The sequence below is a fragment of the Pristis pectinata genome, chromosome 23 (genome assembly GCF_009764475.1).
Source record: "Pristis pectinata isolate sPriPec2 chromosome 23, sPriPec2.1.pri, whole genome shotgun sequence".
In the NCBI taxonomy this organism is placed as follows: Eukaryota; Metazoa; Chordata; class Chondrichthyes; order Rhinopristiformes; family Pristidae; genus Pristis; species Pristis pectinata.
The window spans coordinates 20,796,438-20,822,115 of record NC_067427.1 but is presented as its reverse complement, the minus strand read 5'-3'; the positions used below and the strand labels follow the sequence as shown (position 1 = coordinate 20,822,115).

General features: G+C 42.1%; 1 protein-coding gene across 4 annotated transcripts in view; it reads right to left on the bottom strand.

Moving 5' to 3' along the window:
• Nucleotides 1-25,678, bottom strand: part of pappaa (pregnancy-associated plasma protein A, pappalysin 1a) — a 275,180-nt gene that overhangs the window by 76,091 nt on the left and 173,411 nt on the right. For all 4 annotated transcript variants that reach the window (XM_052037112.1, XM_052037114.1, XM_052037113.1 and 1 more), the window contains exons 15-18: nt 12,894-13,077; nt 7,484-7,694; nt 2,648-2,819; nt 371-518 (exon numbers count right to left, since the gene is read on the bottom strand). In XM_052037112.1, the coding sequence (XP_051893072.1) occupies nt 371-518; nt 2,648-2,819; nt 7,484-7,694; nt 12,894-13,077 (715 nt within the window). The remainder of the gene's footprint in view (nt 1-370; nt 519-2,647; nt 2,820-7,483; nt 7,695-12,893; nt 13,078-25,678) is intronic.

Below are 25,678 nucleotides of genomic sequence, written 5' to 3'. Positions count from 1 at the left end.
AGGTAATCGAACTGCTGCATCATTGTGCCAGGTTCAATCCTAACCTCAGGTGCTGTCTGTGTGGAGTTTGCACATTCTCCCTGTGATCGCATGGATTTCTTCTGTGTGCTCCAGTTTCCTCCCAGATCCCAAAGATGTGTGGGTTGGTAAGTAAATTGCCCTCAATGTGTAGGTGAGTGGTGGATTTTGCAGGGGGGAGTTAATGAGAATATGCAGAGAATAAATGTAAAGTGTAAATGGGTGATCGACAGTCAGCACAGACTCAGTGGTTTGAAGGGACAGTTTCGATGCTGTACCTCTCCACTGTGAAACTCTATGAGTTGGTACAAGCCGTCACTGAGTTTGAAACACTATTGCTTCAGTGCATTACCTATGCCATAACCTTGTCTACAGGTCAGTCTAATGTGTGAGTTCAGGCGATGAGGCTGCAGACAGTTTCCCTTCATGGAGCTGCAGACCTGTAGCGAGCCATTCCAGGTTCCATCCTTCCGGCAGCGAATCACATTGTTGATTGGTTCCTGGAATATATGACACGGGGATGTCCTTAATTCATAACATAGATCCTGTCTGAAAATTTAAAGAGCAGCTTGCCCAGCCCCATATGTGCTGCATTGAAGCAGCATCAAGTGCTTCAATCTGCTTTCACTGTAGTACAGATATCGGTCTTACTGTGCTAAGTGTTTGGCTATCTCTTGCCTCAGAGCTGTAGTCTGCAAGTCAAGAATGACAGTGGGCAAGGGAACACAGGTAACTTGCATATCAATTGCCACTTATTTGCATGCACCTTTCATTGTTCCCACAAACAGACTGCAGTGTTCTGATTTATTGATCCATCAACAAGCAATTGTGCTTCTCAAACTATCCAAATCTCTGTTTGCATGAACTTCAAACCAGGTGAAGTCAGCACATTAGAAAGATAAATGCAGGAAAAGTAAAACTCTGAAATGTGCTGAGCTAACAGGGCTGTATGATCTTGGCTTTGGAGCAGTGTTGGCGATCGGCCAAAACCAGATCCTTTGTCTTGGGCCTCCGCCACAAATTCCATTCCCTCACCTTTGATTCCATCGCCTCTGCAGTCCCATTTGTGCCTGAGAAGTCCCCATATTCACTCCAACACCTAAAACTGCCTACTTCCACATTCTTAACTGCCTGTCTTTGCCTCTGTTTCATGCAACTGAACCCCTAATATACATTTTTAAAACCTCCCAGTGTTGACTATTCCAGCCTTGTCTTGACTGATCTCAATACTAACAGAATGTAGATCAAGCGATAGTGAAGGAACAGCGATGTATTTCAAAAATCAGGATGGTTTGTGACTTGGAGCAGAACCTCCAAGTGATGGTGTTTCCATGTACCTGCTCTACTTGTCCTTCTTGCTAGTAGAAAGTGCGAGTTTGGAAGGTGCTGTCAAAAGAACTTTGCTGACTTACTATAGCATGTAGATCACACATATTGATGCCTCAGTGCACTGATTAAGGAATCTACTGATTCTTGTCAGGTGATCTGCTTTGTCCTGCATAATAGTTCCACAGCTGATGAAGCCAATAAGCTCTGGTACAAGTGTTTGCTGAAGGATTGAATGAACTCTGGTGTTACTCCAGGGCCCTCGGTTACTGCACTGTCTCAGACCTTTCCCCCTATCTCATGGTTCACTTATGGCTGATCTTGTTGATCCTTGGGTAGCAAATCTGCCAGCTGGCTAGTTTGCTGGGCAAGTTTCACCTGCTAGATTTTAACAAGGCCAGGACCTCAAAATTTTCTCTTTCAGAGAGTATGGCAAACCATTAATGACTTTCCATGAATCAGTTCAATTGACAATTAAAATTGATGCACAGTTGTTGCAATTCATCAATTCTGTACCGAGAAATACACCATGTATTTTTATTCTATACGCCTTTAAAACTAACAAGCAGTTTAAGATCAATCAAAGTGTACTTGCTGTTTGTTGAGGGCATGTTTGTGAAATGGAAAATGCTAAGGAATTTCAGAATCCAGAACAATAACCCTGAGTGTTAAGTGGCTGGCTTTCTATAGTTTTAAAAGACTGTTCTGTATTTATAACTAAGTGTGACATTCCAGCACACAGATGCAACATTTAGACATTCTGTAGATCTTGCCTGCTTTTAAATCTGTAGGATTCATTATTTTCAATGTAGAGCGCTATAGAAGTACCTGGAGAAATGGGCTCCCTGGGTTCCCAATACATTCTGCCAGGTGGATCTGCTCTAGGATGGCTACATCGTAAAGTTTACCTCAAAGTGTTGTTTGAGATGTCAATTCCGGCCACTGGAAATAAAATCATCCGCACTGTCATTGATAAAAACCTTGGGAATCGTGAAGCCCGAGGGGCTGTCCAACAGAGCAAATCCCCCGTTAACCACTCCTCCGTCAAATGGCATCCATCTGCACTAAAAACTGTTTGCATTGCACATTAGAAAGTCTCAGACAGTGATGTGAGTCAGTCTGCTGAGAGAAACCCTCATAAAACAGGGGAAAAAAAACCTTGTTAAAATTTTGTGAGGTAAAATTAGCAAGGAAGTGTTCCTTTCTCCAACAGGCGGTAACGTTTCGCCTTTACAGTTTTCCTACTTAAAAGCTAATTTTCTAACTCTCCACACGTAAAGTTTTTGCAGTTCTCATTACTTACAGTCTGATTGTTGGCATCACTGCAGTTTATCCAGCAGACACTGTTGAACTGGAAGCCATTTGTACAATGGTAAAACCCATGAAATTTTGCTGGGACTGCCTCACACATAACAGGAACACATACTCCTGGCTGCCAGCTCCCATCCTCTGTACACTTTGTCTTGAAGGTCCGCCTTTAAAATTTTGAGAATTAAAATCAGGAAACTGGTCACAATGAAGAGTTAGCCATGTGAAAATCACTGAATTAATCTCACAAAGCAGATTTAAAAACTGTTCACTTTCTGTCGTGTTTTTGCGCAGAATAATAGCATATACAGCATATCTGCTGCTTTTAAGATACTCCAAGGCACTTCATTGAATAGGAACATGGGGAAGTGAGAGGGGTGGAGGGGAGCACGAGAAAGTTTGTACTGATTAAGAGGAGAATTTTGGATGATGTCCAGAAAATATTACTGTAGTCTTGTGGACGGTTTTTTAAAAAGCAAGGAGAAATGTGGCAATACTGAACTCGGCTGAAAGAGCTTAAGCTGCAACTGAAGGGGTTGAGTTGGGAAATGTATTGTAAATTAATGCAAGTCCAAGGTTAGAAATTCATCCATGGTTTCATCAGAATCAGATTTATTATCGCTGACATATGATGTGAAATTTGTTGTTTTGCGGCAGCAGTACTGTGCAAAGACATAAAAATCTATAAATTACAAAACTAAATAAATAGTGCAAAAAAAGGAATAATGAGTTAGTGTTCATGGGTTCATGGATTGTTCAGAAATCTGATGGCGGAGGGGAAGAAGCTGATGAAAGCAATAGGGCTAAACTTCAGAAGGAAGTAGCACAGAGGAACAGTGAGTCGAGCCGCTGCCTCACAGCTCCAGCAATCGGGTTCAATCCTGACTTTTGCTGCTGTCTGTGTGGAGTCTGCACATACTCCCTGTGACCTCGTGGGTTTCCTCTGGGTGCTCCAGTTTCCTCCTACATGTCACGGACTTGCAGGTTTGCAGGGTTAATTGGCCACTGTGAATTCCCCCTGGTGCATAGGTGAATCTGGGTGGAATTGAAGGGAATGCGGGGTGAATAAAATGGGTTAATGTGGGATTGGTGTGAATGGGTGTTTGATGGTTGGTATGGACTCAGTGGGCCGAAGGGCCTGTTTCCATCCTCAATGGCTTTTGCCTCGACAGTGCATGAAGTGGCACAGTGAGTGAATACAACGGAGGCTGAATTTCTACCCCTAAGTAGCTGAAAAGTGTGGAATGTAGAGAAGAATTAAGAAGTTCTGGGGTTGAGGTTTGGGGGGAATTTCTTCAATTGGGAAACAACAGCAAGCCTGGCATCCAACATAATGAGGATGCAGCTTGCCAAGGTTAAATTATAACGTCCTCTTGCAAACTGGATTCACATTTTTGAATAACATGCACTCTGGGTCTTTGCATTTTTTTTTTAACCAGCATTTTCCAGCATTGAATAGAAATAGAGGGAAAGTCCTCAATAATTGTAAGGTTTAAATCTGAACAATTTAAATTGACATTTATGCTTTCTGTTGATGAAATATTTCAGCAAAAGTATGGTCACATTCTACAGCAGGATATAAATACTGAATCAAATTACAGTCCTAAAGTGGAATCCATAGTGAATTAAGAGGTCAATAGATATTATGAAAGTATTATGCAAAGGTTACATTGCTTTCTATTAGTATGCAACACCAGACTTTCACATAGTCTGAGTTCTACTGTTCTAACATTTCATTTGCTTTTTTTCAATGTTACAGTTAAACTTGCTGTGACTTTCTGTTTTAAAATGGTATTTCTTCCTTAACTTACGCAACAATTCCTGCTCCCCTCTAAAGTCTGGCAAAAGTGCCCGGGATTGTTTCCTTTCTTGTCAAACCTAATGAGCATGGATGCTGACAGTAAGTGGACCTGGCTGACAGTTGCTTGAGTGGTCGTCCCAGTTAGTGTGTTTCCAAAGGACAGCTGTTGGGTAATGAATGGAACTGATTTTTAACAGGGTGTGTTGCTATGGACCGAAGGTAGTTACAAGTGCATTCAGCTCATCATTATTTTTTAAAATCCTGTTAAACCCACTGCCTGATGCTTTGCTTGTTTTCCTTCAGTTATCCTCGTCTGGGTGTGAGAGTAACTGGAACTGCTCCATTGGTTTTGCTGCTAATGGTTGGCTACAGGAGATGCTGGTGCATGCTCATGGACTAATTTTGCCTATGAGCTCTAAAGGAAAATTACTTCCCTAAATGTAATGCTGCATCAACTTCTGTCACAGTCCTGCTGAGTCCAAAGGCCCCTACTGCAGCGTATTGTAAGGAAAGCTCTCATCCAGTAGAACCCCAATACAGTGAGCTACCCTGTCATCTGCTGATGCTTTCACATTTGTATTTTCTGCATTTGTGCTCATGGGAAGAACAGTATATATCCGCTGATTCTTTCCAGTCACTTTGTTACATTTGTTTTCTTTATTCCCACAGCAGAATCCTCGGCAAGCTCAGCTATACCATTCAATAAACGCAATTGAAACGTTAGAACAGTAGTGGCTTGGACCATATGAAAATCTAGTGTTTCAACCTAATAGACACCATTGTAATCTTACATAATATCTCATCAGGGATGGCCTTTGAGGAGCTGATATATCCAGCTCTCCTAATTCCATCACAGATTCTTTGACACAGAACAGTATAAACACTGTGGAGTTGATGTGAGATAACAAAAGCCCTATACATAAGACCATTTTTAATTTCAATCTTCACAGAAATGGCCAAATAAATATGCTTTGTTATTCTAAGATGTATTTTCAGGAGATCTAAACTCAAGAGAGAGGAGATCTTGATTGAATCCTCCAATTCCAAAGATTAGGTTTCTTTTATTCAAAACTGTTCATATGACTCCAGAAGAAAAAAATATTTCTCTCTCACTCTTTCCCTCTTTATTTTTATCTTTTCAGACAAATATGAATGTACTCTGCAGTTTGTGGGTAATAATTAAGATTGATGTAATATAAAAAGTAATCACTCTCTAAAAAATATGTGATGCACTCTGAGAATTTCGGTGGAGTAATTTCTGTGAATTTCTATTTCACCCAGTGGTTTTAGTGCCTCTTTTGCGAAGAAAATAAACACTTTGGGGAAATGAAAAAGGTACAAAGTCATTTTACTACAAACAGTAATATTTAGTCAGAGTCATACAGCACAGAAACAGGTTCTTTGGCACATCACAGCTATGCTGACCGTCAAGTGCTTTTCTACCTTAATCCTAATTAAAGAAAATCTGTTTTCGTTCAATGTTGAGTTCTTCTGATTTGAAGGGAAAAAGTTGGCCAAGCAGCAAAGCGAACTCTCTGCTCTTCAAGTGGTGAGGGGTAATTCCATAATCCTGAGATTCCAGGAGTTGGAGATGAGGCCACAGGTTTGCGCCTTGTGGGATTGTGAAATCATGCCATGTGCCATGTGATAATGTCTGCTGAAAGTATAACAGGCAGCTAAGACCTTAGCCCTAGAAACTCTTTTCAAGAGGAACTTTGTATGGGTTTTGAGTGTGACATTCCTGGCCGCTTTCTTATTGTCCATTCTGAACAGGGTGTTGAGGAAAATATTTCATGCCCCAAAGGCAGTTGGAATTAATTGTTTGTTTGCAAAATATTGAAAGCTACAGTTAAAGAAATGAAAAAATAAAATTTCAAGTCAGTGCAGGTGGTGGTAGAGGTGGACGGAGGGTGGAATTGGGGGTGGGGGGGGGTGCGAGCGAAGGAATTTGGTTCTGATTTAAGGTAATCTATCAGTTTCATTACAAACATGCATTTAATTAAATATGCATGAGGTTTCTTAAGTGCTCACCATGACTAAAAGTCAGTCAGTGCAAAACAGCTGCCATTAGTCAGTCAGCTCCCTGAGGATTCATTTCTGTCCATTGTGCAGCAAAGCTATTAGCATGCTGAATTAATTTTAATATTTTTAAAGAATAGAAATAAGCATTTTCTTCAACACTGAGAGAATCTGTGTTTAGTTACTGATTGGGAAACATGTTCGCTGCTGCTCTTTGTAGCTTGACATATGTAACAATCTAACAGTGCTTCTCAGACTAGTGACTGATATTAATTAAAACAGAATTTAGCATCAAAGAAGTTCTTGGTGATTGCACAAGCCAAATAAGGTAATGTCATTGGAGTCTGGCATCTAGCTGCCAAAAACAATGTGATTTCCCTGTAATAGCTTTAACATTACGGCACTGGGTACTGCATTAGCATGCAAGGAAATGTTTTTCTGCATTCTTGTGGTACAGCTTAAAAGGAAAGCCTTAATTATTTGTTAGTTCATAACTCCAACACCTTTAACCAGTTTATGAGCTCACTTTCAGACGTAAACACTAACACAAGGGATCCACTTTGTAGGTATAAAGAAATTGATGTAATCATGCAACAGGAGCCAATCCCACAGGGGGTATAACATTCATCTCGGGTTGTCACACTAAACGGGTACGAGGGAATCACCAGCCTTCTTTTCCTCATTGAAATTGAAGGCAAAAAAAAACCGTCTTGAGTGCCAAAATGAGCTGCAGGTTACCCATCAGCCATTTTGCATGATTTCCCCACACATATGTTACATCTCATGACAGCTTGGTGACTTTGTCTCTACTCACGTCAATGGAAACACTCATATTGCCACATGAAGAGAACTGCACACATGCACATGCACCTGTATGCACATGCACTCATGTACATTCACATGCATGAACATATGTGTATGCAATGCCCAAACATGCATAAATGCACCTGCATGCACACGTGTGCACTTGCACACATACCTGTCAACACATGACACAATGATTTCACTTACTTCCTTATCTTTCTTGAAATACTGGGGACGTGGTATCCTGGCCTGCACTTGTATTTGCACGACGACCCAACCTTGTGCCCATCTTGTTGACAGTGCAAACTCTGAAGCACGGCGTTGGGCACGGGAGGAGGAGCCAGGCACATCAGTTCACAGAGGGATTCGGGGAAAGACCACAGTCCATCGTCGAGGCAGGTCAGAGTGTTATTGGTCCCTGCAGAACAGCATACTGCATTAGTCCAAATGGAAGACTCATTTTTGGCACAGTCCGAAACCTCATTGACAAGAAACTAAAGCAACCTTGTTGGAATTGCTGGCACATGATTTTGGAAAGCAAATTGTTCACAGCTCCCCCAGAATTGAGTATCCTGTACACGCTCTTACAAACCACAACTAAACACTGTTTTATAGCACAAAATGTATCTAAAGACATTCACTTATACAAACTCTATCCCATTTTCTACCCTTGAGCCTCGGGCTGTTTGTTTTTGTTGGCAGAGTCTTCCGACAACTTTCTTAAAGTTACTCATGATTAAAAAAAACTATTATTATTGCTCTAGGCTGACTGGTTCCAAAAAGTAACTTGTCAGCTTGACGCACTTGGCTGTTCACAGAAAGAAATGTATACATACAGCGTGGGTGGATGTGGGGTAGGAAGGAGGGGGCAGGAGGGGAAACTTTTACTTAACATACTTTTATCAGAAGCATTTAAGCAGCAGGCTGAATGAGGTTGCGCAATCTTAAAGAACAAGTTTAAAGTCCTGCTCACAGGGTGAGAGCCCATCACGTCACTGCTGTGAGAAGGTTTGACTGACTGCTGCTGTACCATTCTTCATTCCTCGTCCTCAATGTGAGTCTTTGCTGTCCTGTCCCACTCTTTGGTCGCACCAACTGTGTCACTGGACAACCTTGGTCTCCACTCTTTCACAGACATTCCCTTTGTTCTCTCCACTGCTCCCCCTCTTCAACTTCAAGCACACTCTACCCTCACTATCCCAGTTTTGACGAATGGTCACTTATCTGAACTGTTAGCTCTGTTTCTCTTTCCACAAATGCTGCTGAACTCTCTGAGTATCCCCAGCATTTCTATTTTGTTTTTAACCTCAGGTGACCAGTTGTTCTTATTTTGTGAGCTGCAATGGGAAGCTCTAGAACTGGATATGATTTTCCACTCACCCCTTCTCCATGGACCCAGCAAGAGATGCAGAATAGAGACCCTGCAAATCAATGTTGCCCCTACTTGTTACCTTTCCAGTCCAGGTCTGCTGCGGCCAACTGCAAAGCTCTTTGTGGAATCCTGACCAATAACTTCATCGAAATTTTAAGTACAGAAGAAGGCCATTTGGCCCATTTAGGTCGAGCAATCTGAGAGACCCATTCTTTCCCCATTCTCACTCAAGTGGCTATCCAATTCCCTTTTGAAGGCCCAAATTCGCTTTCCATTATCCTCACAGGTGGCAAATTCCAGGTTCTGCCCACTTTGTGAGTAAAATTTTTTTTTTACATGATATTACCTTGTACCTTCCGCACAACTTCTAAACAGGAGCATCTTCCCCCTACTTACCATATGTGAATCAGTCATGATCTAGTACACCTCTATCATATCTCCAATTAATCTTTATTGTCAGAATATTTTCCCCAGCGTAGAAATTTCAAGCACCAGAGGACATACTTTTAAGGTTGGGGGTGGGGGGTAATTTAAAGGTGACATAAGGAGCAAGTTTTTAACGCAGAGAATGGTAGTGGCAGGTGCCTGGAATGGGTTACCAGTAGTGGAAGCAGGCAGTTTGGTGGAGTGCAAGAGGCTTTCAAATAGATACATGAATGTAAAGGAAATGGAGGGATATGGACAGGAGCAGGACATTAGGACATTTATTATAAATTGGCATCAAGATCGACACAGCATCATGGGCTGAATGGCCTGTCTGGTGCTGTACTGTTCTATGTTCTATTGCTTCAAGAACATCCTCATCTCCTCCAGTGTAACCTAAAAGCTGGAATCCTTTGTCCCTGGAATCATTCCAGTAAATCTTTGCTGCCAAGGACCCAAAACACCTAAAGTGTGGCAAACAGAATTAAGCTTATAATGTCAATTGTTTTGTACAGGTTCAACATAACTTCCCTGCTTTTACCTATCAAAGAAAGACCTTAGGATTCTCTTTTGTATTTTCTTCCATTTTCCCCCCACACTCTGTCTTTGTTTGTCTCATTTGCCTTTCCACCTCCTCCCTCAGCTTATGATCTTCACCCTGGTTCTCACCATTCATGTGAGACGTGTCACATTGTCTTCTTTTCTCTTCCCTCATCTTCTCTACATTCTATGCCATCCAGGGAATTCGAGCTTGGGTTCCTCTCCCTTCCTTCATTGTGGGAACACACCTAGCCTGTACCTGAAACATCTATTCTTTAAAAAGTAGTCACTGACCCTTCCTTTTACCTGTTTACATTTGGCTCCATATTGACATACTGAGGTCCCTTCTCATTCCATTAAAGTCAGCCCTCCTCCAGTCTGGAAGTTCTCCTTGCTCATCCCCGTTATTAATCTAAACATTATGATCTGATGATTGCTGCTCCCCAAGTGTTCTCCCAAAAACATGGCCAACCTTGGCTCATTTTGGAGATTTAGAGGGCAAGTGTTTCTTTAACACAGAGAGTGGTCGGTGCCTGGAATGCGCTGCCAGAGCGAGCGGTGGAAGGAGATATCATAGCGACATTTAAGAGGCATTTATACAGGCACATGACTAGGCAGGGAATGGAGGAATATAGATCATGTGCAAGCAGATGGGATTAGTTTGGATTGGCATCATGGTTGGCATGGAAACTGTGGGCCGAAGGGTCAGTTCCCATGCTGTGCTGTTCTATGTTCTACATACAGCTTTTGTGCACAGTTCTGTAATTTCTCCACAGATTTGCTCCACTTTCCAGGCTGGGGGCAACTTCATCTCATCAAATGAAAACATTGCAACTGCTGTAGATATGAAATACAACCTGTAAAAGCTGAGAGTACTCAGAAGATAAGACACCATCTGAGGAGAGATCAGAGTTAATCTTGCAAAATCTCAAAGCAAAATCCTGCGAGGTTTTTGTAATTGAACTATGTTTTGATGAAGAATTATTGATCTGAAACATTAACCCTGCTTGCCTCTCCACAGATGGTATCTGGTATTACCAGCATTTTCTGTTTTCAGCTCCATTCATAGTGAGACAGCGTCATCTCTTTTTCACAAAGAAGTTGTGGCTGCTTTGGCAATTGGAGATTTCAGGGTTGAGATCGATGGGTTTCGGTGGGTTAAGGATTTCAAGTGTTATGAAGCAAAGGCAGATAACTGGGGCCATTCAATTGTGTTCAAAATGACTGGCACAGATTCCTTTCTGGACAGAATTATCCTGCCCCTTGTATCTAATCACTGATCAGCCAGTTCCCAAATCTGCAAACCAACTATATTTTCTGTCATTCTGTCGACAGCTGATAAATTATTATTAAACCATGTTTTAAATTATATGTTGTACAAGTTATGAACAAAGCAAAGGAAACAACAACATAAAGCATGAGTGTGCCACCAAAAGTATGTCCTGATCATCTGTTTGGTGGTACAGTCATGCATTGTGTTGTTGCCTCATTAGCTGTCTGATCTCAGTCAGCCTGCAATTTACCCTTTGGTCATGTCTTGGTCTGTTTGGCTTATCCCCTAGCTTCCCACACACACAGTTCTGTGCAAGTAAACAACTCCTTGAGGACAATAATAAAAAAAAATTACAGGTGATGGAAATCTAAAATAAAAACAGAAAATGCTGGAAATACTTGGAAGGTCAGGCTGCATCTGTGGGAAGAGAAACCATTTGCATTTCAGGTCGAAGAACCTTAATCAGAAGGTAGTTTTGTCTCCTTCCGAGTTTTGATGAAGAGTTTTTGACCTGAAATGGTAACTTTATTTCCCTTCCCACAGATGCAACCTGACGAGTATTTCCAGCATTTTCTGTTTTCATTATCCTTCAGGAAAACTTCCTCCTGGAATCTGTGCTCCTGTGTGGCACCTTATTTACAATCCTTCTGCTTTTAAGTTTATTTTCAAATCTTGTAGTCTTGGTTGAATTTTGCTTCCAGTGCCATAATATTTAATTAATACTTTAGGAACATAGCAACATAAATGTCAAATTAGTTGAATATTATTCTCTCATTTCTGTTATTTAGACCATCCCCAAGGATGCAAAAGGTAAGGAAGAAGGCAAGATAATCTAACTCTGTGTGTGTGTGTGTGTGTGTGTGTGTGTGTGTGTGTGTGTGTGTGTGTGTGTGTGTGTGTGTGTGTGTGTGTCTGCCCCTCATCTGTTTATTTTACTGTTTGCACATCTGTGTGTGACCACGACAGATGTGCAACCCTGTCAGTGCCTCATAAAAGGAAATAGTCTTTGCTTAATTCAAAATCTGGCAAATGCCATATTTTCACTTTCTCCTCCTGGTTCAATCCTGATGGGAGCAACATGATTAAAAATAATAAAGTTTAACTATGTGTATAAAACCCTTCAAACAACAGTGAGAGATTCTTGGCCTTGAGTACTGGGTGGTGAAGGTGCAAGCAGAGAGCGCTAATGGGCTGTAATACTCACATCATGCTGTTGACTAATGGGTCTACTGATGCCAAAAGAATTATCTATTCAACCCTTCTCCTCCCTCCCCATCTCTGGAACATGACACTCAAAGGATGCAGTTGTCTGGATCTGCAGTTGTATATTAGTTTACTGTACAGTTTTATGGACTGTGCAGAGTTTGCAGATGGTAGTATTTTTTATTTTAGTGGGGAGGTAAGACCTTGTCACTCACCTGCATAAATCCACACACATTCTGTGCAGTGTATCAATCAGGGCTAGTCTAGTGCTTCCAGGCTCATGGCTTGCTCTCACACTTTCAGGGCAGGCATGGTTAGCGTAACGCTTTACACCGCCGGTGACCTGGGTTCAATTCCGGCCACTTTCTGTAAGGATTTTGTACATTCTCCCCGTGTCTGCGTGGGTTTCCTCTGGGTGCTCCGGTTTCCTCCCGCATTCCAAAGATGTACGGGTTAGGAAGTTGTGGACATGCTATGTTGGGGCCGGAAGCGTGGCGACACTTGCGGGCTGCCTCCAGAACACTCCATGCAAAAAGATGCATTTCACTGTGTGTTTCGATGTACATGTGACCAATAAAGAAATCTTATCTCTTATCTTATCCATGAGGAGTGTAGTGACAGCACTTATGAGTTGGGCTATTGCCTTAGGCATCCTCAGGCATCTGTGTTGAGATTCTGGCTCCTTAGCTGGTGGTTCATGGAGCAAGTGAGAACACGGGGATAATGAAGACTTTTCTTTTTTTGATGATGAGGGTAGAGGAATGGGGGAGCAGCTGGTATATTTACGTACAGCCGTCTTTTCTTACCTCGGAGATGGGCAGGGGGTCGACACTGAAAAGTGCACTGCTTCCCAAAAGTGGTTCCTTCAGGGCAGGAGAAGGTGGCAGGGTAGACATGATACTGGTCAGGGATCCCGCAGTCTACTGGCTCGCACTGGAGTTGTTGGTTCCATTTCCCATCTGTGCAGATGACTGTCATCTCCAATTTAGGCTGGAAACACAATTCACAACACTTTTTATTTAGGACAGCGAAGTATTCAGCATTGACCTAAGAACACCAATTATGATCAGATTAGAGCTTCCAATTTTCGTAAACTGAAACTGAGCCAAATGATTCTCACTTTCCTGAGTATCACTTTCCAAAGCGCAATCTCCAAGTTATTCCCCGTTATTAATCTGGAGAACTGGAATGGGTCCAGTTCAGAGAAGGCTTGAAGGACCTGCTCCATGATGCTATTTACTTCCCCATCAGCATTTCCTGAACCTACACAGAGTGCCATCAAGCTACAGAACCATTGCAACACCACTAGTTGTTGACTGAGACTGACCCTGTGACGACCTTTCTTGGTCTATTGGCTTGCCACACTCCAGATGGTGCATTTGGCTCTGGGCAACTTGGAGGACGGACGTGGATGATTTTCATACCACATTAAGTGCAGTACTTTGCTGTTTTGTTGGTTAAAAAATGTCTAGAACCACAGTTGGGCCACTCTTTGGTTGTTGGTTAAATCACTCCTCATTGATTATATTTACTCCAACCAAAATCACTGCATAAATGAATGTCAGAGAGGAAAAGAACAGCAACGTGCCATCATAGAATTCCTTTTCAAGTAAGATGTTGCAAATTTCTTCAGAAAAGCCTAACTGTATTTTCCAAGCCAAAGAAGAGGCAATAGGGCTTGATGAAAGAGGTGGTGAAGACCAATCTAGTCCTGTTGCAGACTATGTGGTGAAGATGCTCCATCAGTGTTGCTGTCTCATGATTTCAAACCAATCTTTTTTTCTGAAAGGTTGTCCGCAAAACATCTCCAGTTTAATCTGTCCTGCAACAATGTTGTATTCTAAAGACATTGCAAATGGAAATGCTGATCATTTGGCAGAAAGCCTACATGTTTGTATAGTTGTTGGAACAGAACTATGTTTATTTTTCTATTGGGAAGCATGATCTAAAGATCACCTACCCAGTCTGGCTCTGACTAGCTATGTTAATGTATGAAACATAGCAAGAGTGGCAGAAATTGGTTAAACCTGTAAGTGGAGCACCTGCCTGCTTTTATTTATTAAGCATCGCTTGTTAAACTCGAGCATTATGCCTCTCCTTAGGTGATGCATTTAAGCCTGATTGAATACAGAAGAATGATTACTTTCCACCTCTACCGAGAGATACAAAACACTTGATCGGTGCTGTCTCTGTGATTCACAATACAATCACCTCAAAGTTCAAGTGGACCCAAATGCAGGCAGTAGATGATCACAGCATTAATACATTGACAACCATTTTGACCAAGGGTTCTCTTCTGCATTTCATTAGCACCCAAGGATGAACCCTGCCCTTGTGCTACCAGGTCAGAGGCTTAATCCCAGTGGAGGTGGCGTAGTGGAGACCAAGGGAAAGAGATGTGCCAGCTGTAAGCTGAGGACCAGGGTAGGCCAGCAAGGTAGCATCAGCAAGTGGGAGGGAGGATTTCAGTCAGTCAGGAGAGTGGTGAGGAAGGTGTGAAAGCAAGATTGGGAGTGAGATGGGAGGTCTTGGAAGTTGATGGAGGTGAAGGGAATTCAGGCACAATCACCATCATTGGCACCAGTGTTCAGAGGAATTTGTCACTTCAGGCCACGTTTTCGGCACTAAGGCTCGTCACTGTGTCACATCATTGAGGAACATGGATGTTAACAGCCTGTCACCTCCAGGAAGGGGAATCAATGAGGCAACACCGCCAGAGCTGGATTTCTTAAAGCTGCTGCTAATTGGCTGCACTCACAAGAGTGAGTGAGCATGAATGGCAAGACACATTGAAGTGAGTGATACAAAGGAATAGTGTATCCTATTTAATGTGTACACCAGGTTTTATCTAAACTGATTTGAAATTGTCAGGAAAGAGAAAAGATAAGTTAACCTTTTGTAGGACCATGAGGAGAGAGCAGGGGAGATATTCAGATGGAATAGGTTTTTCAAAGAGTTATGGAAAGTGCAATGAGTCAAATAACCTGCCTTTGAGCAGTATCATCCAATGATTTTCAGTGGACATGTACCTCAGCTGTCCTTGGGGGTTGGGCTTCTTTGATATTAAGTATACAGTTCCCTTTTTGAATAAAACATACTGAGGTCAATATGTCATCACATTGATTAGCTGGCACTCCAGGTAACAAGTGTGCAGGGTGGCTTTCATGGATGGAAACATCAGGAAGTAAGGATCAAAAGAGGCTGCAGAGGATTGTAGACTCAGCCAAGTCCATCACGGCCACAACCCTCCCTGCCATTGAGGATATCTTCAAGAGACGGTGCCTCAAGAAGGCGGCATTCATCATTAAGGACCTTCACCATCCGAGACATGCCCCCTTCACATTACGACCATCGGGGAGGAGGTACAGGAGCCGGAAGACCCACACTCAACATTTCAGGAACAGCTTCTTCCCCTCTGCCATCAGATTTTTGAACAGTCCATGAACCCATGAACACTACCTCGTTATTCCTCTTTTGCATTATTTATTTAGTTTTGTAATTTATAGTGATTTTTATGCCTTGCACTGTACTGCTGCCACAAAAAAAACAAATTTCACCACATATGTCAGTGATAATAAACCTGATTCCTAGGATTGGATCATCCATGGGTGAAATGAGAGGAAAGTAACATTAAGCAGGATTGTACATGTGGTGGGTAGTCCAATCCTCTTGTAGTATGGGTTAGCTGTAATTTGTCCCCAGGATTTAAAAACCAGGTTATCTCCATTCTCCTGCTTTCCACGTAGCCTACACCCACACAATTTAACCTTAACTGCAACTACATAAAGTGTCATATTTTAGTTTTTCCTTCCAACTCAACATACCCTAACATCTGTGGTTGGAACAGCAACCTTTGATCACGATTCTTTACATTGCTATGTAGAAGGAGATGGTTTAAAAGAACCGTGGAAGGCAACTCAAACATGAGTGTGGGGCTCTGCCCTCCAGTGAGAGGCTTACTAATCACAAACAATCACAAGGGGGCACTTTCATTTCATCAGGAAAGATAAAATGGATACCTCACTTCAAAATAATGGTAGATTAAAGGAGCTGTTTGGAGAGGTACAAATAAAGTGCCAACAGAGCAAAAATGTTCTGTCAATATCATTTTCTCCAGCACCAGAACTGGATATGCAACACCTTTATCAAAATTACAGAGAAACTCTCAACACAACAGTGACGCCAGAGTCACAGCATAAAGAGGGCATTGAATTTACAAAGTAAAGTCGACAAAGAAAGCAATCCTCATGAGTGAGATGACCTACAGAGGACCCTCTGCAACCAGTGCTCAGATGTCAAGAGCTTTGAAAGATATTTAACCACCAGAGACAATTGGATGTCTCAGTGGCTCAGCCACTTGAGAATTCCCATGCCACTCTGTTCTCCGGGACTCCAAAACCAACAGTGTTTTTCTTTCCGAACTTCAAATAAGCATCATTCCTGTTCAGCCTCAAATTTAGTAATGACTTTTCCACATGTTACATAATGGTCAGAGTCTATTGGTTAAGTTCAGCATTAAAAAGCAGCATTTATTATATTTTACTTCTAATTCATTTACTATACAGTAACTTTTCTGAGTCATTAGTTTCTTTGCAGATGTTTTATGGACACCTCTTGATAATCTGTTAATACGATTAAACTAACGAGACCCTCAGCTCGTGCCATTTATGTTCTGATTTTTTTAATCAAAGCACAGTGGATTCTGTTCGTACCACTCCATTTCAAAACATTAAAACCACATTGTATTGAATGTGGTATTTTGCACCTGCCTGCATCATTTGCCTTAAGTTAGTTGGTGAGCTTGGGTTTGGCTGAGGTTGCAGCTATGCTCTTTGTAATTGCTACAAGCTGACTGGAAGAGTCCTGTGTCTGACAACAGGCATCTCTGTGATCATAGGTACGATAGCGGTGTGAAGTGAGAGGAAGGGTTATAAAGTGGGATGGGGAGCCTCTGTGGTCACTCAATGTTGGGGTTGCATTTGATGATCTTTATAACTGATATTTGTTTAATGATCAAGGTCTCAAACCTAGCAAAATATTCATGGTCCACTGGAATCCTGCCCTCCTGTATGCTTCTGAGACTTAGATTACCTATAGCAGGCACCTCAAAGCACTGGAACAATACCACCAGCACTGCCTCCAAATCCACTGGCTGGAAAAGATAACTCAGAGTCATGTAGCGCAGGAACAGGTTCTTTGGCCGACCATGTCCATATTGCCTGTTATACTGATCTACACCAATCCCATCTACCCGCATTGCATCTGTAGCTTTCTATGCCTCAGTAATTAAAGTATTTGTCTTGATGCTTCTTAAATATCGTGAGAATATCTACCTCCACCGCCTCTTGGTGGGAGAGCTCCCTGTTTTGGAAAATGAAAGCATAAGTATAAAGTCTGCACAGTTGGCTTGCAAAATTCTGATATTTTTTTTAACACTCTTTGTCTGGGAGTACTCAAATCACAAAATATGTTTCCTTTCTGGACATGGCAAAGCAAGCAAACTGCCACTAGTTGGTGGTCAAGTTGCTACTTGGCTGGTGAAAGCAGTCCATTAGGTTCTACCATCACTCTCCAACCCCAACCCTTGCGTGCGACCATTAACCTGACGTTTGTAGATGCTCCCTGCCTCTCTCCGTTCTGTAAGATGTATCACTGGCCACTGTGACTGATAAGAAAAATAATAATACCAACAGATTCAGTTAACATAATCATGCACGGTATCCATTCTCAAAAATTTCATCCATAAAAATGATACACATTCATGAGGAAAGCTTCATTTTGACGTCAAAGGCCATCCATTCATCTCTGATCTTGGTTTAAATCCAATTCATTACAAGATGGGTAATTCCATTCTCCTTCCTGATGTCACTTAAGGGTCTTAGCTGAAATGAATTTAAGGAATGCTCAGTGAAGTTATTGGTTATAAATCAATGTGAATTGATTTTTCTGATTTCCTTTCTGACATGAGCCTGTTTTTATTGAGTTAAAATTTCAGTCCCCCTGTAGAGTTGCCCAGTGTTTTTGAACACTGACGAAGCTACAAAGCTGGTGCAATAATTGATCTCAGTCAGACCAGATTGTGGTGTTTTCAACATGTCACTTAATATGCTCAGTTTTACTTCCCTCTGTCCTTCCCTGCCAGTTGCTGCGTCATCCATAAACCCCTTTCTTCCACGTCCCTCCCTCTAAGCCTTCCAGACAGACAAATGCAAAATCAGCAGCAAAGCCGTTACAGCAGTCCAACAATTGTGTTGTGTCAGATCTTGTTATTCCATCCAAAAAGGCTGTAACCTGCAACTTCCAATTTTATGTAAATTCTAATCTTTCTCTATTGTATAGGTAACACAGCACCACCATCACATGATTTGAGAGTGAAGCAACAAAGATAACAAATACAAATGTATCTGAATTGTCACAACATTGGCCTCTTGTTCTCCCATTGGTTTGCTAATTGTTAACATGGATTTATCTGAGTATCTCCATGGTGTAGTACTGTCCTTTGCAGCCCATAAATTTTGGAAATTGTTTGTCAGCATTCCTGACTACAAAATACCTATTAGCATTGCGTTTTCCAGCAAATGTTACCCGCTAGCTGTTTTGCTACATTCTAAACTGAAAACAGAAACAAAATTAAAATTTTTAGCAATTAATTTTCAAATGGCTAACAAAATTCATTGTCAGATTAGAGAGAGAATGGCATTCATATTGCACCTTTCATGAGAATTTTTGAGCCAAAATGAAGTACTGTATTGTCTAAAACAGGCTTGGCAATCAATTGATGTTTAGCAGGCCCTTGCAAACTGCAGTATGATATCAACAAGATAACTGATTTTTTTTTAGTTATGGTGATTGTTATTTTGTGATAGTTTTGGTGAGGATTAACACATCAAATTGGAAATCGATTGGATGAAGTCTACGGCCCTTTTGAAAGGGCAAACAGGGCCGTGGTTTAAAGTCTCAACTGAAAGTCTTCCACTCTGTTGGTGCAGCACAGCATCAGTACTGGTGTCAGTCTCACATCTTGAGTTCTAAGTATAGTGGAACTCAAAATGCTTTTAGCAGAAGAATTAAGTTCAGTGTGCTGAGGTGAAACAAAAGGCAATTTTTGACACGTTGTCCCACAGAAATGGAAGGAACATTTACACTGTTGCTGGCGTTGTCTGCAAATTCAGACTTGTCAATATTTGGAAGCTCATTCCTTCATACGAATACATTCTTTTATTTTAAAGGGGATAGTCCCATTTTAGTCAGTAATTTGTGTAAAGAAACGACTTAGAATTAAGTCTTACTATTCTTTAACTTTGTTCTGTTGGCACATTGTTGTTTGCTTTTGTTAATGTAATGAGAGCATTGTCCGGAAAGAATAAAGGGTGTATATCATTTGAAAAAGATGATAGATGGGAATGGGGCTGCGTTGGTTTTTGGGGGGAGGGGCAGGGTAGAGTCGGGAGCTTATCGAATTGGTGAAGAAACTTGCTTTTAAATGTTTCATTCGCTTGCCTCCTTGATGTGTGCCAATTCATCCTGAGGAATAGCACCATTCAGCACCATGCCCTTGCCCATTGACCCATGGCAAGCTAGGTGACACTGGGTGACCGTCACAGTTGAATCTTAACTTTCTGAGCCTTTCTACGATAGTAGATAGACTCAGAAAGCTGAGATGTGCTGTATTGGCATCCCTTTCACAAGACTAGCATTCCATGTATTAGTTTGTGGAAGAGGGAAGCTAAAAGCAGATTGTTTCGATAGAAATGGGCCATCCTCTCTAAATTGTGGCTACAATTTCATATGACGAACGACTTTTCACAAGTCAGTGCTGGAGAACTGATCCTGCGATGTAGTATTCCGAGCCAATGGCAGGACTTGCAAGTGATTTGTGACCTCCTGTCAGTAAAACTAAAGAGATGAGGATGAAACACCACTGATGATGTGCCTCAATGCGATTGATCCCATTACTGTTCCTGGAATCGCACCTTTGGACAATAGCAATCAGAAGCAACATTCCTAATCTGTTCCTGCACCCCCGCCCCCTCCCCGACTCTGTCCTTACCCTGTTCAGAATGTCCTTGCGATGAGGTCAATGTTAAAGCTGTTTCCACTGACCTGGCTGATACCAGTTAACTTAGCACAGACCTCAAATGAGAAGTTGGAGTTCTCTATTCTATACAGCAGAGTAGTTCACTTAGTGCTGATCTATTAGGGGAGCTGGAAGGAATACTGTTGCTGCTGTTAGTTCAGCTCTTTCTGAATGTCAGGCTCCTTCCAGCCAAATCCCCTGCCATGGCCATCATCCCTCGTTGTTTATAGATGGAAAAGAAAAACAGAAATAGACAAAAATGAACAAAGAACAAGAATGTTAGCTTGTCTGCATAGCGAGACACACTCTTCCAAAAAAGGGGCCCCGGTGGTGATGTTCCTCCTCTTAAAAGTTTCACCTCAGAACTGCAGTTATTCTTTTTCTCTCTCTGTTATATGTCAAGGGGAAGGATTACACTTTGAACAGAATTGAGATCAGATTAACTACAAATCTGATTACATTAATAAAGTGCATTCAAATATTTCCTGCTAGGCAGTGCATTTTCTGCCTGCTAATCACCGTTGTATGCAGGCTGTCATCAGCGCTTTGCATTGTGCTGGGTGTCAGGTCTGCCTCAATTGTACTGGTGGAACTTATCAAGCTGCCCTCAATTGGGCTGCTCTATGGTTAAGTCAGAGATACTGCGTGCGAGGAGTTTCCTTCCTTAAAAAATTTACAGCTGTGTTCCACTTCAAGTACTTTTTAACTACCACTGGCTACTGTGCCTCTAATTAATCACAGATGCTAGTATTTTTTATTGTAAGGTTATGAACCCCCACTTTTTTATTCAATCCAGGTTTGTTTTCAGTTACCATTACCTCCCACAACCCTGACAGTCCCGAGTTTCTCCACATGTGCACGCCCGTTCCCCCCTCCCCTTAGCAGTGTGCCAGCCACATCTGGGTGAGACAAAAGCTCCCAGTTCTCTGGATAGTTTCCTCCGAGAAGGTGCTTTGGGGGGAGTCCTTCCCAACACATACCTTTGTCCGACGTTATTTCTTTCTCCTGACCACAACCACGTTGATGAGATCGGGAACACAGCAGGGAACAAAGGGGTAAAAATCCGTCATGGGAGATTTGTACAAGAGGGGCAAAACCTCAGTGCCGGTTCTGTAACCTAACATGGTACATTTCAAGAGAAGATGTGAGGTAGCTCCTGGGATGCTGCTCACTTCAAAATAAGTTTGGATTCTTTAGTTGTGTTGAACTAGTGTTGCTGTTTTAGCAGACCACTCCCACATTCGTACTTTCTTTTTCCATGGCATTCTTAATACTCCATTTTAATGTTTTCTGGTACCACTTTATTTACATTGAAGGGGTCAAAAAGAAGATATAAAGAGGATAGCATATACTGTCATATTTGTTGTATTGTGACATAGAATATGCAGTTCCAGTGATGGCAAAACTGTCGAAGCTACTGGACTGACTGAATTGAAAATCAAACACCGGTGGGTGCTGGAAATCTGAAATCAAAATAGAAAATGCGTGAAGCACTCAGGTGGTCAGGCAGCACCTGTAGAGATAGAAACAAAATTAAACATATCTGAGACACACAAATTTCTGCAGATGCTGGAATCTGGAGCAATGCACAAAAAGTGCTGGAGGAACTCAGCAGATCTGAGATGTTTATTCTGTGTCTCTTTCCACAGCCTGACTTGGTGAATGTTTCCAGCACTTTCCGTTTTTATTCATAAGTAACCTCTGGTATCGGGACAGGCACAATTGGGCACACGCTATTAGTAATACTCAGCTCCTCTACCAGGTGCTAAGTTGTAGTCTTCATAGAGGCAATCAATGCAAAATCTCCAATCTGGTGTGAAGCTCAACTTTTAACCGAAGATTTTCCTTGTAATAACCATTGAAAGCATAATCCCCGTGTTGACTGATAGGTTACTGAGTTTTTAACTGCACATTGCATTGTGATTCTTGCTGTACAATGTATCTGGTCCTGAAAAAATTAGCGAAACGAGTGAGGCACATTATTCTCTGTGGTAAAAGTATCGCAGCTGTTTGCATTGATCACAATTATTTTTTTATTGTTTTTGTTTATAATCTTTCACTCAATCCTGTTTGTATATCCCTTTCTTTACTTCCCTTCCTACAAAAGGGTAATTATAAACCGTGCTTTGTGCTTCCTGGTTTGCCGACTGTGACACTTGATGTGATTGGCTATTCAACCTGCTTAATGGCTTTACTGTTCCTGGACACCATGGGCCCCCAATAGATGGTGTCACCTGAAAACCACTTTGTAATAGGGTATATTGCTGCTGCAGTGCTTGCTAAATCCTTGTGGGCTGCTTGCTGTAGTGTCAACGGGGACCACCATCCCCTCGCCACTGACCACAAAATCTTGGCCATTAGGAACATGAGGTCTTTTTTTTTGTTGGAGGAACTGAGTAATTTTCCTTTGTAGGTACTCTATAATATATAAGCGTTCCAAGGACTGTTTTCCACAGGCTCAGAGTGCTGACTTGCGGCTTGGCAGCTGTACAAGGAGCAGCCAAGAGACAGCCTCGCTGTTCAAGGGAGTGCACAGGATGGCACAGTAGCCGAGTAGCTGTGTTTACATGGGCAAGTTGTGCCTCAAGCAAAGCCAAACACAATTACAGAACACAGTTAACAAAGATGTACTTTCTTGGAATTCATTCAAATTATTTGAGCAAAAACAGCTTAATTTTAGAATGCTGCAGGAATGATAGGGTACAAAATTAAAGTGCACTTACTTAACTCCCACTGCAAGGATGGGACAGCAAACTATGAGATAATGCACGTTGTACACAGGAGGATTATTTAGGAAGGCACACATTGTAAATATGCAGGTACTATGGCTTAGCAAATGCTGGTGTTGGGAATATATCATGTGTTTACATCAGTGACAAGAACTGGGCAGGCTACCCAGTTGTCCTGCTTTCACCTCTGTTCCCACCCCTCCTCCCCACTCCCCCCACCCCACACAAGCAAACCCCCTCTCCTCCCACCACCCCAATCCAGTTACTGTATTTCTACATTCCAGATCAAGTCAGTTCAGGACAGTGGGGTTCCGCGCTTGAGAATATTTTGCTTTTGTTCTGCAATGTGATCAAATTTTCTGAATCAAATTCAAGACCGAGGATAAAACACATGTCCAGAGACTCTTGGGACAAAAATAGAAACGAGAATGTTAGCATTGAATTGGATTTTTAGACAACTGTGAAAACAATGGGCACAATTTAACTTCTTAATCTGCTGGGAGGTGTTGTGTACTGGTGTTAGGGATGGGTGGATATTGTGGGGGAGATGCTGATGGATGGAATATGATAGGTTTGTGGTGGTGGTAAAATTTATCTCCTGTGTGTTTCTCAGAGCTGCTTTAATGCACAACAGTAACATATCTTTGCAGGCTGAGCACACGTGATGACAATGCACATGGCTGAATTTCTGCTTCACAACATTGCAAGCATGACACTTGACAGATTCTGGATTTGGCTGCCAAATGTAAGGGGAGGGAGGCAGAAAAAGGGACTCCCTGAGTTTCAACGGCTCCACTCTGGAAGCCACAGATGTGGTTGTAAAGCTTTGCAAGGACTTCACATTCCCTGCTGATGGGAAGAGAAGCCCACCAGTAACACAAAGAGGGTGCCACAGATCTGAACTGCTGGAGAGTGACTTCTCAGCCCAGATTGAGTCAGGGAGAGAGATACAGCATGGAAACAGGCCCTTCAGCCCACCGAGTCAATGTCAACCATCAGCTACCCATCTACACTAGTAATGCATTAATTCCATTATTTTATTCTCCCCCCCCCAAAAAAAAATTCTACCACTCACCTGCACAATAGGAACAGTTACAGTGGCCAATTAACCTACCAAGCTGCACGTCTTTGGGATGTGGGAAGAAACTGGAGTATGTGGAGGAAACCCATATGACCATATAGACAGCACCTGAGGTCATGATTGAACCCGGATCTCTGGCGCGGTAAGACAGCGGCTCTATTAAGCCACACTGCCACCCAGGCAGTTTAGTATCCTTCCATCCTGATGTGCTTGGACATTAAATACCCCTCAATCTGCCCACAGCAGTCCATTGACTAAGCTACTTATGCAAGCTTGATGAATAGCAGCTCATTTTCCATTAAAGCACTTTGTAGTCCTTGACACTCAACATTAAACTCAACAATTTCAGAGAACCAGCCTTTCTGGCACGCTTTATTGGCACTGGAAGAGTGGCAACACACTCGGGCTGCCCCCAGCACATTCCCAGTAACGCAAAAAGACGCATTTCACTGTGTGTTTCGATGTACCTGTGACTAATAAATAAATATCTTCCTGTTTGTCAGAACTGACCAGTTCTGATGTAGTTCATCCAGCTGCAACATGAACTCAGTTTTTCTCTCTCCACAGGTGCTGCCTGATCTAGTGGGTATTTCCAGACTTTTTTTATGGTTTCAGATTTCCAGCAGCCACAGTGATCTGCCTCTCACAGTTCTAACATAATCTCATTCATTTATTCATGAATCTCTCGTGGTATTGTGTTCCCCTGGACAATCTTGGGTCCCACCCTATCATGGACATTCCCTTTCTCTCCACACCACCTTCTCTCAGCAACTGAAAACATGATCGATTTTTCCATTTTTCCTCTTCTGATAAGGGGTCATTGACTTGAAACATTAACTATGCTTCTCTCCTCACAGATGCTGCCTGACCTGCTGAGTATTTAAATTAAATTAAAATTTTTTTAAATTAAATTTTATTTACAGCATGGTAACAGGCCCTTCTGGCCCAACGAGTCCGCGCCACCCATTTTAAACCCAAATTAACCTACCCATACGTCTTTAGAATGTGGGAGGAAACTGGAGCACCCAGAGGAAACCCACGCAGACACAGGAGAACGTACAAACTCCTTACAGACAGCGACGGGAATCGAACCCTGATCGTTGGCGCTGTAATAGCGTCGCGCTAACTGCTACACTACCGTGACAAAGTCTTGGACTTTGTTTTTATTTCAGATTTCTAGCATCTGCTGTTTTATGATTTTCAATTACCAACTTGCTCTCACTTTCTGACCACGTATTCCCTCATGTCTACATCGGTCCAGTTACAAATAACAGTCAACACGTCTTTATCCAATATCATGTCTCACCCTCAATATTAATACAAGAAAATAGGAGCAGGAGTGGGACACCTGGCCCTTCAAGCCTGCCTTGCCATTTAATATGATCATGGTTGATCTGCCCCAGACCTCAACTCCTCCTCTGTGCTTGTGTCACATAGCCCTCAATTTTATAAGATAAAATAAGATATCTTTATTAGTCACATATACATCGAAACACAGTGAAATACATCTTTTGCGTAGAGTGTTTTGGGGGCAGACTGCAAGTGTCGCCACACTTCTGGCACCAACATAGCATGCCCACAACTTCCTAACCCGTACGTCTTTGGAATGTGGGAGGAAACCGGAGCACCCAGAGGAAACCCATGCAGACAGGGGGAGAAAGTACAAACTCCTTACAGACAGTGGCTGGAATTGAACCAGGGTCA